The following is a 19328-nucleotide window of genomic DNA, read 5'->3' on the forward strand; positions in this document are numbered from 1 at the left end:
GACGAATATAATGAGAAATTAAATATTTTCAGTATTTCGCGGCCCTGTCAGCAACTGTATAAATATTAATTTTAATTTTAAAAAACCAACAGCCTCACTTACAATGCTCACCTAAATTTTATGGAAATATTGTAACTGAGGCTGTTGGTTTTTTGAAATTAAAATTACTAACGATAAGTAGCAGAAATGAGAACAGCGAGAAACTTAACATCAGGATTGATGGTCACAAAATAGATGAAGCTAAGGAATTCTGCTACCTAGGCAGCAAAATAAACAATGTTGGAAAGGGCAATGAGGATATCAGAAGCAGACTTGCATTGATAAAAAGGGTATTCCAGGCCAAGAGAAATCTACTGGTATCAACTGGTATGAAGCCTGGCAGGCCTTAGTTTGAGGAACAAATTTCTGAGAATGTACATGTGAATACAGGATTGCATGGTAGTGACACATGGATTGTGGGAAAAACGAAACAGAAGAGAATCGAAGCATTTGAGATGCGGTGCTACAGACGAACGTTGAACATTAGGTGGACTGATAAAGTAAAGAATGACAAGGTTCTGCGCAAAATCGGAGAGAAAAGGAATATACCGAAAACACTGATAAGAATAAGCATCAGGGTGAGAGAAGATCTGTTAAGGCATGAGGCGATAACTTTCATGGTTCTAGAGGGAGCTGTACAGTGTAAAAGGTGTAAAGGAAAACAGAGACTGGAATTCATCCAGCAGACAATTGAGGACTTAGATTGCAAGTGCTACTCTGGGGATGAAGAGTTGGCACAGGAGAGAATTCGTGACGGCCCGCGTGAAACCAGAGGACTGATGACTAAAAAGATAAAGGGCTTAAAAATAATGGGGTTGCAGGGTCAAACAGATTGTCACAAGCCATACCACACCACTGGGTAGCCAGGGTACGCGATGCTTGATGTGGTGTAAAGAGCTATTCAACAGGACAGTGGGTGACTGCTAATGAGAGAACTGGAGAGATCAGTCACGCCGTAGTTCGTGGCAGTCAAGTAGAGAAGTTTCTGATGTAACTCTTGAGGATTTCCCGCTGAGATCTTGACATGTGGAATATTTGGGTCAACTGTCGGATGTTTGTATCGCTCCGGTACAATATTTCGGCCACGTAACTCGTTGCCTTCTTCAGGTGCTACTTGAGACTGCCATATCTGAGGATCTTGTCCAGTACTTATGCCCAGAGGGCGCTGGGTGCTCTCTCTGCCGACCGCGCCCGCCTGGCGGTGCCTGTAATGTGTTGTTTCCTCCCAAGCGCCCACTCGGACGTCCGCGCCCGACTTGGTCGCCATCTGTGGCAGCTGTCTGAGGCCCGTCCTGTGTCGGGCGTTCCGTTCGCGGTCCACGCCCGCCTGATGCTGCTCCTGAGATTCTGGCACTTCCCTGGTTCTCCGACAGTCGTCCGCGCTCGGCTCGTCCACCATCTGTGGTCGTGGCAGCTGTCTGGGGCCGGACCCGCGTTTGGCGATTCTTTCGTGGTCCGCGCCCGCCTGACGCTGCTCCTGAGGTATTGGCACTTCCCTGGTGCTCCGACGGTCGTCCGCGCTCGGCTCGTCCATCATCTGCGGTCGTGACGGCTGTCAAAGGCCCGGAGTTGCACTCGCGGTCCACGCCCGCCTGGTGCTGCTTCTGCGGTGTTACTATTTCATGAGGAGTTTCTTGGTTCCTTTCGTTGGGCCCTGATAAGCTCCAGAGCCGGACTCCAAGCCGAGCTGTGCAGATAACCGCTGCCTCGTTTTATTAGGTTGTCTGTGACCTTAATTTCGATGGCCTCCTTTATGACACTGTCCCAAAATCTTGGAGTCTGCATCACAATTTTGGAGTTTTTGAAATCCATTGAGTGACCGAGCTCCAGACAGTGCTCCGCTATGGCAGATTTGGTTGCCTGTCCAAGTCTAGCGTGCCTCTGGTCTTCTTTACACCTGATGTCCACCTTCCTGGTTGTCTGATCATTGTGTGATTTTCCACACTGGCACGGGATGTTGTAAATGCTTGCTTTATGCAGTCCCAGGTCGTCCTTCAGACTCCCTAGCATTGTCCCAATTGTGGAGGGTGGACAGAAGATACTCTTTATATTATATTTTGAGAGAATTCTGCTGATCTTTGCAGAAATAGGTCCAGCATATGGCAGGTATGCAATCTTCTTCGCCTCCTCTGGCTTCTCTTCTGTACTCTGTGGTTGGCTGGTAGCACGAAGTGCCCTTTGGATGTCTGTGGAGGAGTATCTATTTCTGCTGAACACCCGCTGTAGATGTTCTATCTCTGTGGCCAGACTTCCCGTGTCCAACAGAGCCTGAGCCCTGTGTATTGCCGACAATGAAGTATGGAGGAGGTCGTGTTAGGGTGCGTGGGTGTTTTTCCTGTTTACTCTGGGGCCCCCTACTACTCTTTAACGAAATTCTAAATAAGGAAGCAACGAGAAAAGTATGCCAAATTTAAAAGAAGGCAAAAGCACAAGATTGGCAAAATTTGGCATCAGGCAGAAAGTTAGCATGAACTTCAGTGTGAGATATTTTAGTAGTTTCCACAACGCAACTCTCTCTCGTAATTTGGCACCAAACCCAAAGAGTGTCTGGTCGTATGTAAAGTACACTCGTGAAAAGATGCAGTCTATACCTTCACTACCCAGTAGCAATGGTGATATGATTGATGACATTGTCACTAAAGTAGACTTACTAAACATAGTTTTCCAAACTTCATTAACGAAAGAATATGAAGTAAATATTCTAGAATACGAATCAGGAATAATTGCACATGAGTAACTTAGAAATAGATATTCTCGGTCTACCGAAGCAGCTTAAAACACTACCTCCTATCGATACTGTATACCAGTCAAATTCCCTTCTGAGTATGCTGCGATAATACCTCCATACGTAACAATGATACAGGAACGCTTGCTCTTAGCAAGATCGGTATCCAAAGACTGGGAAGCTACACAAGTCACCCCAAAACCCAACAAAGGAGACAGGAGTAGTTGCTGTGTAACAAACCTGTATTCCTAACTTGAATTTGCAGTAGGATTTTGGAGCACATATTGTATCTGAACATTATGAATTACCCGAGAAGCAAAGGATTTATTAACAGCCATCACGGATTCAGAAAATACAGTTCTTGTGAGCGAAAGTTGACTCTTTATTCTCGCTATCGATAGGGAATATCAAATGAATTCCATATTTCTAGATTTCCTGAAGTCTTTTGACGCCGATCCTCACAAGCGAGCTGTAATCAAATTGCGTGCCTATGGGGTATCGTCTTAGTAATGCGACTGGATTAATGGTTTCCTGTCAGAAGGATCGCGGATCATAATAACTGACGGAAAGTCATCGAGTAACACAGAAGTAATATTTGAAGTTCCCTGAGGAAGTGTTAAGGCCCTCTGCTGATCTTGGTCTACATAAAGAGTTTAGGAGACATTCTGAACAGTCTTCTTAGATTGTTTACCGTCATGTAAATTCATCAGATGCTCAGAGCGAATTGCAAAATCATTCAGACAAGACATCTATGTGGTGCAAAAAGTGGCGATTAACTCTATGTAATGAAAAGTGTGAAGTCATCCGCATGAGTACTAAACGGAATTCGCTAAATTTCGGTTACCCGATAAATACCACAAATCTAATGGCTGTGAACTCAACTAAATTTTTAGGGATTACAGTTATGAATAGCTTAAAATTGAAGTATCGCACCGATAGTGTTGTGGGGAAAGCAAACAGAAGACTGCCATTTGTTTTCAGAACACTTAGAACATGTAGCTGGTCTACTAAAGAGACTCTTTATACTATGCTTGTCCATCCTCTTCTGGAGAATTACTCTGTGGTGTGGGATTCGCATCAGATAGGACTGACGGACAACACCGAAAAAGTTGAAAACAGGGCAGCTCGTTTTGTGTTATCACGAAATGACGGAGAGGTTGCAAGGGATATGATGCACCCATTATAAAGAAGACGGTTTTAGTTGCGGCAGGGTTCTCTCATGAAAATAAATAAGAGGTACAAGAGCTCGCAAGGAAAGATTTAAGGGTTCGGTTTTCCCTCGAGTACTTAATTGTAAATAGCAAATAAATCATGTAGATGTGAATGTAGGTGTAGATAGGAACACAATTTACAGCTCTGTGTACACTCTACAGTAGAGGAACCCTTCAAAGAAGACGATCTTCGTTTCAGCATGAAAATGAATCCTGCCGTAACGCAGCATGTGTCGGGCAATGGTTTGTGGACAGCAACCATTTCTTAAACAGACTGATCTGCCTCGAGTCCCGACCTGATCCCACTGTAACACCTTTTGGATAAAGAAGAGCGTGGACGTCGCTCCAGACCCCACCGTCCGAAAGCAGTACCTTCTAAGGTTCCGGCTTCTGCGGAAGACTAAACTGCCATTCCATGACGGACATTCAGACGGCTCATGTCCCCAGCAGAGATCAAGTCTTCATAATGGCGAAGTGTGGATGTACAGAATATTAATGCCTACGAATAGGTGGCCTGTAACTTTTGATCGGATACGCACGTTCTGGGACTTATTGCCTCGGAAAGAAATTAGGTAATATGTCCTGTCCTGTGGTTGTAACAGAGACTTTTGAGACATTCCTCGTTTTTGCGGCATCAGGCTTCTGGCTTTTTTGATGCACTGGCCTTCCTGTGCCAGTGTCTCAACTCAGAGTAACACTAACGTCCTCAATTATTTGTTGGACGAATTCCCATCTCTATCTTCTGCTATAGCTATCATCCTCTACAGCTCCCTCTAGTACCGTGGAAGTTATTCCCTGATGTCTCAAGAGAGGTCCTACGTTCCCGTTCTTTCTTTTTTTCAGTGTTATCCACATATTCCTTTCTTCGCCGAAACGGCTTAAATTCTTTATCTTATCAGTCCATCTAATTTGCAACATCTTTCTATAGCACGGAACCACAAATGCTTTGAATCTCATATTTTCAAGTTTTCCACTGTCCATAAGCCACTAACGCACCCTGCTGTCCTCCAATTTTGCATTGTCTAAACTTTATTTCTCAAATTAAGGCCTATGATTGATACTAGTTCTCATCTTTTGACAGGAATTTGTTCTTCTCCTGTGCTATTTAGTTTTTGTCATCCTTATTTCGTCCACCATATCCATTACAGGCCATTAAAATTCCTACACCATGAAAATGACGTGCTACAAACGCGAAATTTAACCGACAGGAAGAAGATGCTGTGATATGCAAATGGTTAGCTTTTCAGAGCATTCACACAAGGTTGAGCCGGTGGCGACACCTACAACGTGCCGACATGACGAAATTTTCCAACCGATTTCTCATACACTAGGAGCAGTTGACCGGCGTTGCCTGATGAAACGTTGTTCTGATGCCTCGTGTAAGGAGGAGAAATGCGTACCATCACGTTTCCGACTTTCATAAAGATCGGATTGTAGCCTATCGCGATTGCGGTTTATCGTATCGCGACATTGCTCCTCGCGTTGGTCGATATCCAATGACTGTTAGGAGAATACGGAATCGGTGTGTTCAGGAATGCAATAAAGCACACCGCGCTGGATCGCAATGGCCTTGCGTCACTAGCAGTCGGGATGACAAGCATCTCATCTGTTTGGCTGTAACGGAACGTGCAGCCACGTCTCGATCCCTGAGTCAACAGATGGGGACGTTTGCAAGACAACAACCATCTGCACGAACAGGTCGACGACGTTTGCAGCAGCATGGACTATCAGCTCGGAGAGCATGGCAGCGGTTACCCTTGACGCTGCATCACAGACAAGAGCGCCTGCTATGGTATACTCAACGACGAGCCTGAATGGCAAAATCTTTTTTCGGATAAATCTAGGTTCTGTTTACAGCATCATGATGGTCGCATCCGTGTTTGGCGACATCACGATGAACGCACATTGGAAGCGTGTATTAGTCATCGCCATACTGGCGTATCACACGGCGTGATGATATGGGGTGCCAATGGTCACCTCTTGGTCGCATTGATGGGCACTTTGAACAGTGAACGTCACATTTCAGATACATTACGATCCGTGGCTCTACTCTTCATTCGATCCCTACGAAACCCTGCATTTCGACAGGATAATGCACGACCGCATGTTGCAGGTCCTGTACGGGCCATACTGGATACAGAAACTGTTCGACTGCTGCCTTGGCCAGCACATTCTCCACCAATTGAAATGTCTGGTCAATGGTAGCCGAGCAAGTGGCTCGTCACAATACGCCAGTCACTACTCTAGATGAACTGTGGTATAGTGTTGAAGCTGCATGGGCAGCTGTACCTGTACACGCCATCCAAGCTCTTTTTCACTCAATGCCTAGGCGTATCAAGGCCGTTAGTACGGCCAGAGGTGGTTGTTCGGGTTACTGATTTTCAGGATCTGTGCATCCAAATTGCGTTAAAATGTAATCAAATGTCAGTTCTAGTATAATTTATTTGTCCAATGAATACCCGTTTGTCATCTGCATTTCTTCTCGGTGTAGCAATTTTAATGGCCAGTAGTATAACAGCTCCTGTCCCGTGGTTGTAAACGAGACTTTTGAGACATTTCTCTTTTTTGCGGCATCAGCCTTATGACTGTTTTGATGCGACCCACCACGAAATGCATTCCTGTGCCAGCGTGTCAGAGTAACACTAACGTCCTCAATTATTCGGTGGACGAATTCCAAACACTGCCTTCTCCTATAGCTTTTCTCCTTTACAGCTCCCTCTTGTACCAGGGAAGTTATACCCTGATGTCTCAAGACGGGCCCTACGGTCCCGTTCTTTCTTATTGTCAGTGTTTTCCACATGTTCCTTTCTTCCCCGAATCTGCGTAAATTCTTTATCTTTTCAGTCCACCTAATTTGAAACATCTTTCTATAGCTCCAAACCTCAAACGCTTTGTTCTCATCTCTTCCAGTTTTCTCCTTGTCGATAAGTCACTACCGCACACTGCTCTCCTCCAAGTTTGCATTCTCAAAAATTAATTTCTCAAATTAAGGCTTATGTTTGATACTAGTGATCTTTTGAACAGAAATTTCCTCCTCACCTGTGCTATTCAGTTTTTGTCATCCTTATTTCATCCGCCATATATTTTGCGGCTGAGGTAGCAAAATTCCTTGGCTTTGTGTACTTCGTGGTCAGCAATGCTGATGTTAATTTTATGGACAATCTAATTTCTGCCGTTCGTCATTATTTTCGCATTTCTTCGGTTTACTCTCAAACCATTTACTGTGTTCATCAAACTGTTCATTGCATTCACCGGATCCAGTAATTCTTCACTTTCACTGAAAATAGCCGCGTCATCAGACACTCTTATCTTTGATATCCCTGCAGCCTGAATTTTAATTCTACTCTTCAGCCTTTCTTCTCTATCTGTCATTGCTTCTTCCATGTAGAGTTTGAACAGTGGGAGTGAACAATAACATCACCCTTCTTGCACACTGGAAATTCCCTCTCAAATATTCTCACTGAGCAGCCTCGTCTCTCAAACAGTTATCCTAGGTCGGGCGGAAAAAATGCGAGTTCCATAATTGTTTCCTCTGCAGGAAAGAAAGGAAACACATAAATATAGAAACCATCAGACAATAGTAGTAGTATGAGTTAGAAGACACAGTGCTGTAACAAATAATGAGCAGACCGACCTGGTGGCAGTTTATAATGGATTATGTCTTGATAATAAGCTTACATATCGAGAATATTATATGTGCCTGACGTCGAAAACTGCGACCAGGCGGGAAGAACGACGGAACACGATGAACACGGCAAAACCCGTTAGACGAAGGTGCAGCCTGCCATCTCTACAATTTACAGGATGAGGCCTGGGCTTGGATATTTCTAGTCACACCTGCAGAGAATAAAAGTCAATGCAACGTCATTTTGTTACTCTGACAATGAGTCGGCCCTCTATCTACACCATCCTCCGTCCACCAAGTATGAAGTTCCGACGTAAAAATTTATATTTTCCTTTCCAATAGAACATTATTTCAGTTTTAAATGAGAAAAATGTGCAAGTTCTTACAGCAACATTGAATTCATGTTGCAATGAAACTCTTCTATTGAATTTAGGTGCAATTGATTAATAGCCGTAGCGCTTTGATGAATGATATTTTGTAATGTACTAGCACACGTTTCAAATGATCTTTGTTATTAACATGTACTATTGTCCTTTGAGAATTCAAGCTAGTTCACTGAAGGAACTATTTTAAACACTATGACGATAGCTGTAATGCGCAGCGCTCTGTTACCAAATTAGGTTGAGTATAAGGTCTTATGGACGAAATACTAACAAATCGAGAAAACAGTCAAAACAAAGTAAGAAATGAAGGCAGAAAAGGTTAATTACATCTAATGTTATTAAAGTGTTGTGTAAATTTCTGGGAATACTTTCTAATGTTCGAAAAATTTCGGTAACATTCTAGAAATTTTAGGAAAGTTACTGAATGTTAGAGAATTTCTGGGAATATTTTCGTGTTCTCTGTAAATTTCTGCAGTTTTATCGACTGTTCTGCAGTAACGCTTAATGATCGATGTGTCGGACGGGGAAAACATCGTTCACCTGACCACTGGACGCATATTCCTAGGTTTTACTTCCGTTGGTTTATCACACACACATTGACAGATTACGTCTCTTAGGGGGAAGTTTGTTCCACCCAACTGCCCAAAGCACAAGCAGCCAAGGGAAGATATCGGAGCTGCGAGGAAGACTTCCAGAATCTCCTATCGAAATTTCTGAAGGAACTCGAGGGTCTTCTTGGTCTAGGGCTGGAGAAGGATTTTTTTTATTCGAGAGCTCGTCCCTGCGCTTGTACTCTATGGCCTGTTTGAGCATCAGGAACGTGTTGTAGCACTGCTCAGCGTTAACTGTTGCAGCCTGTGGTAGTTAGTTGATGGACAGCGGTGCTTCCTCTTTGAAAAAGGAACTGGGCGTATATTTTCCGGTTTCCAGGGCAGTGTGGGCTCTTTGTGGACTTCAGGAGCCGGGATTCCGGCACTCAATGCTTATCAGTTTAGAGGCGGCGTCGGAGTGGTGACACCGCGTTTCGTCACATGCCAGAATCTGAGCAACGAAATCCTTTCCTTCCTCCGCCTATCTCAACAGGTTAGGCAACCAACAATTCTTACCCTCTTCTGATTCTCTGGAAGATCCTTCGGCATCCACTTGTAACCGCTCTTTAGAGAGTGGTTAAACAGAAACAAATATTAGACTACATTCTGTAATACGAAATGAACTAAGAGCCAAAAAACGATAGTAGTATTTCGAAGTAATAGTTTAAAAAATGACTCTGAGCACTACGGGACTTAACAGCTGAGGTCATCAGCGCCCTAGAACATACAACTACTTAAACCTAACTAACCTAAGGACATCACAGACATCCATGCCCGAGGCAGGATTCGAACCTGCGACTGTGGCGGTAACGCGGTTCTTGACCCCGGCGCCTAGAACCGCTTGGCCACAAGAAGTAATAGTTGGTTAACGTTTTACAAGGAGTAGGCATTCGAAATAGAGTAACGCAAAGTGGTACAAAGGGAATCCAAAGAAGACATAACAGAGCTGCATTCTTAGAACTGGATAACACATTGGAGTGGTGGAGAATAGACTATTTTGGCATAAATTCAGAGACGGAGTCAATTAGAGGTGACTGGGTGTACGAACATTGATATTCAAGCGAATGGTGATTTTACGTGTTAAATGAAACGCTACGATCGTGTAATTACGATTGCGAAGAGATTTATTGACAATACGGAAACTTTTATACTGATTTGGGACTTTATTCGCTGTATGCGAATTATTAAAGTGTATTGGGACCGAAAATAGTTTGGACCTTATCACACTAGTATCTTTGCCGCTGGTTGTCAAGGTGATTCCGCTAATAACCGAGAAGTGGAAAATTGTGTCCGTTAAAAGACTAAACTTGCAGTGAACAGAAATTGACAGGTTTCGAGCCCATAATTAGTATCGTGTAGTGAGAACTGCAAAACCCTAGACATTGTAAGGCCCAGAGACATATTTATAATTTATCGGACATTAATGGCAGTTTCATGGGAAATCATATCTTTGGTGACAGGTACACAAAGGAATGTTGTATTGACTGACTGTTATCATGCCGAAACAATAGACATTAGGATCAACTCTTCTTTCATTGATCCCCCAGTGGCATCTCTCATTAATTTAAGAATTTAATTGTGTCGATAAAACAGAAATATACCAGACATTCACAGTATTTACCAAATTCCATAATCACCTAGTACATAGACAAAAATGTCTGTGAACATTCAAGGGTTATTAAAGAAAGCTCACAAATATTTTTATAAAAAGATTTAATAGGATTCAAGGAATGCATACAGACTGCTAAAGTAACTAAATCAAATTACTAAGGGAAACAAATTAGTAAAAACAGACTGGAATTCAATTGATATCTTACTCCAGAGTAATAAAAAACTAAACTATCTTTGGATACATCGTGGTGGAAAGTGTATGAATAATCTCTGGAAAAACCCGATCAGTTTTCAACTGCTAGTTCACAATACCAGCTTCACAACGTGAAACGTGATTCACAGATGTTTTATGCCCGACCGACACTGCAGGGAATAGTTCTTAATTAGCCGGGAAAATAAATACACAAACTTTTGAGGTCAGCTCCGCTGCCGGTGGGGAAACGGCGAAGCGATATCTGTGCAGTCGCAACGACGGTGGGTGTGCGGGCATACACTGTGCACAGAATTTGCCATAACCGATCTTTCCGTGGGCTATCTCACGCACAGTAACTTTGCTTATCGACAGTTCAGCAGGAATGTAACGTGTGGTGGTGTGAATAAATTCTATAACCATCTTTGCGTTGATCAGGAGGAAGCCATCATGCAACAAACTGCGGAAACAGGTCTCCATAAATAAGGGAACTGCTGCGAAGCCGTCAATTCCGCTTGTGCAACTGGCAACAACGCTACACCATTTCTCGGTGACACATTCACAGACTGCGATTAGATACAACGCCACCGCACAGAAGGTCTCCATTTCAGTTATTTAAATTGGGGATAGCTTACATATTTTAGGGCCTTTTTTAAACTTTTCCCCAGTAGTATCTCATATATCAGTATCAGACACTATATGGGAGCATGTTTAAGTGACAGAAAGTGCGAAAGGACTGATGTCATTACACTAGTGGCCATTAAAGTTGCTACACAAAGAAGAAATGCAGATGATAAACGGGTATTCATTGGACAAATATATTATTCAAGAACTGACATGTGATTACATTTTAACGCAATTTGGGTGCATAGATCCTGAGAAATCAGTACCCAGAACAACCACCTCTGGCCGTAATAACGGCCTTGATACGCCTGAGCATTGATTCAAACAGAGCTTGGATGGCGTGTACAGATAAAGCTGCCAATACAGATTGAATACCATACAACAGTTCATCAAGAATAGTGACTGGCGTATTGTGACGAGCCAGTCGCTAGGCCACCATTGACCAGACGATTCAATAGGTGAGAGATCAGGAGAATGTGCTGGCCAGGGCAGCAGTCGAACATTTTTTGTATCCAGAAAGGCACGTACAGGACCTGTAACATGCCGTCGTGCATTATCCTGCTGAAATGTATGGTTTTGCAGGGATCGAATGAAGGGTAGAGCCATGGGTCGTAACACATCTGAAACGTAACGTCCGCTGTTCAAAGTGCCGTCAGTGCGAACAAGAGGTGACCGACACGTGTAACCAATGGCACCCCATTCAATCAGGCCAGGTGATACGGCAGTATGGCGATGACGAATAGACGCTTCCATTGTGCGCTCACCGCGATGTCGCCAAACACGGATGCGACCATCAGGATGCTGTAAACAGAACCTGGATTCATCCGAAAAAATGACGTTTTGCCATTCGTGCACCCAGGTTCGTCATTGAGTACACCATCGCAGGCGCTCCTTTCTGTGATGCAGCGTCAAGCGCAACCGCATCCATGGTCTCCGAGCTGATAGTCCATGCTGCTGCTAACGTCGTCGAACTCTTCGAGCAGATGGTTGTTGTCTTTCAAACGTCCCAATCTGTTGATTCAAGAATCGAGACGTGGCTGCACGATCCGTTACAGCCATGCGGATAAGATGCCTGTCATCTCCACTGCTAGTGATATGAAGCCGTTGGGATCCAGCACGGCGTTCCGTATTACCCTCCTGAACCCACCGATTCCATGTTCTGCTAACAGTCATTGGATCTAAGCCAATGCGAGCATCAATGTCGCGATACTATAAGCCGCAATCGCGATGGGCTACAATCCGACCTTTATCAAACTCGGAAACGTGATGGTACACATTTGTGCTCCTTACACAAGGCATCAAAACAACGTTTCACCAGGCAACGCCGGTCAACTGCTGTTGTGTATGAGAAATCGGTTGGAAACTTTCCTTATGTCAGCACGTTATAGGTGTCGCACGTTATAGGTGTCGCAGTCTGTGAATGCTGTGAATGCTGTGAAAAGCTACTCATTTGCATATCACACCATCTTCTCCCTGTCGATTAAATTTCGCGTCTGTAGCACGTCATCTTCATGGTGTAACAATTTTAATGGCCAGGAGTGTAAAATAATTTCCATTAAAATGTCAGATAGCGTCCGTAAGAAGAAGGCCGATAGGTGAGGGCTGAACGCCTCTTGGTTTGACAGCTGAAGCAGAGTCACATGAGCACAGTTCTCGAGAAGGCGGCGTGTTGAACTGTGTGTCTCGCCAGAAGACGCCAAGTAAACATCTGTTGTACGGCATGTGATGACTATCAAGTAAGCCGGGTGTAATAAAGGCAGCAGAGAGACTGCTACGTTAGCGTGAATGCGGTTTCCCGAGTAAGCAGCTTCTGTGTACAGCTCGTGGTGTGACGGTCATGCCATGGCGTAAACACGTATGCTCGAAATTACTTCTCAGCTGCCACGTAAGTAAAGTGTATATTAACAAAGGTGCAAGATAAGCAGTGTCGTCATGTGGAAAATGAATACGAGACGACGCTGCACAGCTAAGCAGCCTGTCTGCAGATATACACACCGAGGTGACGAAAACTTAATGAGACTGGGATTGTGCATATACAGATGGTGGCAGTATGACAGCGTTATAAAAGGACCGTTGCCGTAGCTGTTATTTGCACTTGGGTTATTCATGTGCAAAGCTTTCGGACGTGATTATGGCCCCACGACAGGAATTAACAGTCTCCAATCGCGGGATGGTAATTCGAGCAAGACGCATTTCGAAAATAGTTAGGAAATTCAGTATTCCGAGATCCACAGTGTCAAGAGTGTGCCGAGAGTTACCAAATTTCGGGCAGTGCCTCTTGCCACGGACAACAAAGTTGCCAATGGTCTTCACTAAACGACCGAGGGCAGTGGCGTTTGTGCCGAGCTATCAGTACTGACAGACAAGCAACACTGCGTAAAATAACTGCAAAAATTGTGCGCTGCGAAATTAGGCGTTAATGGGGTACAGCAGCAGACGGTAGATGTGAGTGCTGCGGCGCCTATTCTGGGCTCGGCCCTAGATGACTGGAAAACCGTGGTCTGGTAAAAAAAAGACGAGTCCCGATTTTAAATAGCAAGAGCTGATGGTACGGTTCGAGTGTGGTGCAGATCCTACGAAGCCATGGGCCCAGGTTATTAAGAAGGCACAGTGAAAAATGGTGGTGGTTCCATAATAGTGTGGGCTGTGTTTACGTGGTCATTGACTGGAAATATCTATGTTGGGCTGCTTGAAGGCCTTGTGCACCCATTCATGGACTTCATGTTCACAAAAAAACATAAAAATTCCAATTTTTATGGGCAACGGTGCTCCATTTCACTGGGCCACAACTGTTGCTTGTAGTTTGAAGAACATTCTGGACCCTTAGACCGAGTATTTCGGCCAACCACACCGCCCGACATGAATCCCTTCGAATATTCATGAAACATAATGGAGATGTAAGTTCGTGCACAAATTTCTGCACCGGCAATACTTGAGCGGTTATGGACGGCTATAAAGGCAGCATGGTTTAGTATTTCTGCAGGGGACTTCCAAAGACTTGTTGAGTCTATGCCAAATCGAGTTGCTGCGCTACACAGGGCCAAAGGTGGCCCGACTGATGTTGGAAGGTCTCCGATGCCTTCTATCATCTCAGTGTGACAGTATTTGTCTTACTACCTGAGCCCCCATCCAACTCTCTTACTCGGTCCTGTGAAAGGGAACGCGTTATGCAGATGTTGGTGCAACTCGCGTCCATCTAGAAAAGATAACCTGAAGATGCCCACATAAGGCGAAACGCGTCGTTGAAAACTAAAAAACTAAAATTGCAACCAAGACTGTTTTTAACCAATATTGTTGAGCACTGGTTTGCTGTATGCTACATATGGATGGATTGTCGATGCAATACAGCAATACATGTGTCCACTCATATTATGAAAATTGATGAATGTGAGTATGGGTGTGTGTATATGTTCCAAATCTCCTTCTAATCCAGTGAACCGATTTGAGCCAAACTTGGAACACACGTATATATATATATATATTACAACAATCGCTGTGGGGTAAGAACCACATATCTATCATACTTCAGGAGATATTTGGCCATGAACATTGAAAACCATGCAAAACTGCCGCATCATGCATGAGTTTCAAATTTATTACTTCTGTGCTAATCGCAACTACAAAATCATATCATGGTACTTCTCATAGATCAGGCGATATGACCTCACAAACACTAAGGTGCGTGAAAAACTGCTGAATTGTGCATGACATTTAAATTCGTGAGCTCTTTGCTACCGACTGCAGTCACGGTAGCTTGTGGAAATTTATCAAAAATGTTGTGTACAATCACGTTCTGAGTTAAACAGACACTACAGAGAATTTGTCTTTTGCATACTGTGTTTCTTAATTTGGGTACTGTAGTTACACATCTGTAAATTATATATATTTCCCTGCAAGACTGTTTCATAATTTCGAAGGTTTTTTCACTAATAAAGTAATCCTGGGTTAATAATGAGCATCAAAACGGATACAGGGATTAGTGGACACAGTGTTGTCGTAGCGAGACTAAATATTGTAACCCCCAAATACTCCAAAAATAAACGAAAAATATACCTATTCAAAAAAAGTAGGTACAAATTCACTTGACGCCTTTCAGAGAGAGAATCTCCACTCCTTCCAAATTAATGATATAAGCGTAGACCTGATGTGGCTTCAATACAGAGAAATAGTATCGGCAGATATTGAGAGATTTGAACCAAATAAATTAACAAACGACGGAGATGATCCTCCTTTGTACACTGAACGGGTTAGAACACTGTTGCGGAAACAACGAAACTAACATGCCAAATTTAAACAGACGCTAAATCCCAAAGATTGGCTATCTTTTATAAAAGCACGAAATTTAGCGCGGACTTCAATGCGTGATGCTTATAACAGTTTCCAGAACGAAACTTTGTCTCGAGGCCTGGTAGAAAATCCAAGGAAATTCTGGTCTTAGGTGAAGTATGTTAGCGGCAAGGAACAATCAATGCCTTCTCTGCGCGATAGCTAAGGAGACGCTATCGATAACAGTGCTGCCAAAGCAGAGTTACTAAACACAGCCTTCAGAAATGCCTTCACAAAAGAAGACGAAATAAATATACCAGGATCCGAATCAAGAACAGCTGCCAACGTAAGTAACGTGGAAGTTAGTATCCTCGGAGTAGTGAAGCAACTTTAATCAGTTAATAAAAGCAAGTCTTCTGATCCAGAGTGTATATCAATTAGGTTCCTTTCAGAGTATGCTAATGCATTAGCTCCATACTTGACAATCATATACAACCGTTCGCTCGACGAAAGTTCCGTACCCAAAGTCTGGGAAGTTGCACAGGTCACACCAATATTCACGAAAGTTGGTAGGAGTAATCCACTTAATTAAAGGCCGACATCATTAACGTCGATACGCAGCAGGATTCTGGAACATATATTTCCTCGAAGGAAACGGTCCATTGACACACAGTTAATATGGGCTTAGAAACCATCGTTCTTGTGAAACACAACTAGCTCTTTATTCGCTTGAAGTGTTGAAATTCCGTAATTTCTGGATTTCCAGAAGGATTTTTACACTGTACCATACAAGTGGCTTATAGTGAAATTGCGTGCTTGAGGAATGCCGTCTCAGTTATGTGACTGGATTTGTATTTTCCTGTCAGAGAGGTCACAGTTAGTACTAAATGACGGAAAGTCATCGAGTCTGGCGTTCCCCAAGGTAGTATCATAGGTCCTTTTCTGTTCCTTATCTACCTAAACGATTTGGGAGACAATCTGAGCAGCCGTCTTGAGTTGTTTGCAGATGACGCTGTCGTTTAGCAGGCTAATAAAGTCATCAGAAGATCAAAACAAACTGCGAAACGGTTTAGAAAAGATGTCTGAATTCAGCGAAAATTGGTACTTGACGCTAAATAACGAAAAGTGTTAGATCATCCACATGGGTACTGAAAGGAATCCGTTGAACTTCGGATACTCGATAAATCAGTCAAATTTAAAGGCCGTAAATTCAACTAAATAACTAGGAATTACAATTACGAACACCTTAAATCGTAAGGAACACATATAAAATGTTGTGGGGAAGGCTAACTAAAGACTGTGTTTTATTGGCAAAACACTTAGAAAATGTAACAGATCTACTAACGAGACTGCCTACATTACGCTTGTCCGTCCTGTTTTAGAATTGTGGTGCGCGGTGTGGGATTCGTACCAAACAGGGCTGACGGAATTCGTCGGAAAAGTTCAAAGAAGGGCAGCACGTTTTGTATTATCGTGGAATATGGGAGAGAGTGTCACAGAAATTATATGGGGACTGGGCTGGACATCATTAAAAGAAAGGTGTGTTTCGTTGCGACGGCATCTTCTCACGAAATTCAAATCACCAACTTTCTCATCCGAATGCAAAAATGTTTTGTTGATACCGACCTATATAGGGCGGAAAGATCATCGAGATAAAATAGGGGAAATCAGATCTCGTACGGATAGATATGGGTGTTCGTTGGTTCCGCTCGCTATAAGAGATTGGAATAATAGAGAATTGTGAAGGTGGTTCGATGAACCCTCTGCCAAGAACTTAAATGTGATTTGCAGAATACCCATGTAGATGTAGATGAAATGACAGTTTTTCAATACTTCACTACAATCACAGTTCATTTGTGTCTGTGTTTCTAATAGGAAATTAGGAAAATGAATACCCAAGTGTCGTGTTTACAAACTTGTAAAATTTCAGTATTTTATCTAAAACAGAATTTTTAAACTTTAAGTATCAACAGGAGCGTGGTGCGCTAGATTTACTAGATGATTGCTCTATTTCACGATCTAATCCGCCGTTGCACTAATAGTAATAGACAACAGATGAATAAATTTCTGTTTAGGACATTTATTCACTTCACCAACCATAATACTGCCTGTAATTTACCAAAGTTATGGGAAGTTAAGACAGCAATGACAAGATGATGCGAGAGGTGTTTGGCCACCCTCCAATCCCATACGAAGTCAGTGAACTGTAGAAATCGTCCATGCACTTGCTAAATCCCTTTGACACACAGAGAGAAGGCGAGGAAAGACTTGGTTACGTCGCATCCACAATCAAAAATTTGAATGATTTGGCGACTTCCTCGCCATACTCGTCTTGCTTAGGTCGCAGAAAAGTGACGAGGTGTTCGAAAAAAGTTGACCCATTTCAGTGAGTAAAATAATAACAATAAGATAAGTTTCCGTTAATTTACGTCTATAGTCATAAACTATTTGTTAACAGATTACCGGCTTCGGTCTTTAATGACCATCATCAGATCAGTTTCATAAAAACAAAGTCCTAATGTACTGTAGCCATAGTGCCATCGAAGAATCAGCACCAGCATCGTCAAGTACATATAAATAACATCACATGCATTTTTATGTACTTGACGATGCTGGTGCTGATTCCGCATTTAACATTTGACGATTACACTATCGGTGCAGTACATTAGGACTTTGTTTATATGAAACAGATCTGATGATGCTCATTAAAGACCGAAACTGGTACTCTGTTAACAAAACGTTTGTGACCATAGACGTAAATTAAAAGAAACTTTATACATAAACGGGTCACAGTTTTTTCGCGACGATGTCGCATCTTGTGGAAATAACAATAAGAGATACATGTTGGGCGTTGTGGCTGCTGAAATATGCTGTAAGAAATGTGTGGGAGTACTCACGGAGGCCTGTACGGTGTGATCGTAGTAGTCCTGAAAGCCGTTCCAGAAGCCGAAGTGGGAGTCGAAGCCGCGGTAGGTGGGCGTGAACTCCCTCTGGTAGAAGCCCAGGTGCCACTTGCCGACGGCGTGCGTCGCGTAGCCGAGCGCGCGCAGCCGCTGTGGCAGCAGCGTCTCGTTCAGAGGGAGGCCCCACGGTTCCGGCTCCAGGATCACCAGGTGCTGCATGCCTGAAAACCGCCATGGCGGCACTTAAACAATTGCTCAGCAGGTACACTGACGGAAAAAATGTCGCAACACCAGGTAATGGATATGTAATTGTTCTTGTGGTCTTCAGTCCTGAGACTGGTTTGATGCAGCTCTCCGTGCTACGCTATCCTGTGCAAGCTTCTCCGTCTCCCAGTACCTACTGCAGACTAAATCCTTCTGAATCTGCTTAGTGTATTCAGCTCTTGGTCTCCCTCTACGATTTATACCCTCCACGCTGTCCTCCAATACTAAATTGGTGATCTCTCGATGTCTCAGAACATGTCCTACCAACCGATCCCTTCTTCTAGTCAAGTTGTGCCACAAACTTCTCTTCTCCCCAATTCTATTCAATACCTCATCATTAGTTATGTGATCTACCCATCTGATCTTCAGCATTCTTCTGTAGCACCACATTTCCAAGGCTTCTATTCTCTTTTGGTCCAAACTATTTATCGTCCACGTTTCACTTCCATACATGGCTACACTCCACACAAATACTTTCAGGAACGACTTCCTGACACTTAAATCAATACTTGATGTTAACAAATTTTTCTTCTTTCCTTGCCATTGCCAGTCTACATTTTACATTCTCTCTACTTCGACCATCATCAGTTATTTTGCTCCCTAAATAGCAAAACTCCTTTACTACTTTAAGTGTCTCATTTCCTAATCTAATACCCTCAACATCACCCGACTTAATTCGACTACATTCCATTATCCTCGTTTTGCTTTTGTTGATGTTCATTTTATATCTTCCTTTCAAGACACTATCCACTCCGTTCAACTGCTCTTCCAAGTCCTTTGCTGTCTTTGACAGAATTACGATGTTATCGGCGAACCTGAAGGTTTTATTTCTTCTCCATGGATTTTAATACCCACTCCAAATTTTTCGTTTGATTCCTTTACTGCTTGCTCAATATA

At 43.2% G+C, this 19328-nt stretch overlaps 1 protein-coding gene across 1 annotated transcript in view; it reads right to left on the bottom strand.

Moving 5' to 3' along the window:
- The window catches only part of LOC126355283 (arylsulfatase B-like), a 335302-nt gene that overhangs the window by 256330 nt on the left and 59644 nt on the right, over nucleotides 1-19328 (bottom strand). The window contains exon 4 of the mRNA XM_050005571.1: nucleotides 18162-18388. Coding sequence (XP_049861528.1) covers nucleotides 18162-18388 — 227 coding nt within the window. The remainder of the gene's footprint in view (nucleotides 1-18161; nucleotides 18389-19328) is intronic.

The sequence above is a fragment of the Schistocerca gregaria genome, chromosome 3, assembly GCF_023897955.1.
Source record: "Schistocerca gregaria isolate iqSchGreg1 chromosome 3, iqSchGreg1.2, whole genome shotgun sequence".
Taxonomy (NCBI): Eukaryota; Metazoa; Arthropoda; class Insecta; order Orthoptera; family Acrididae; genus Schistocerca; species Schistocerca gregaria.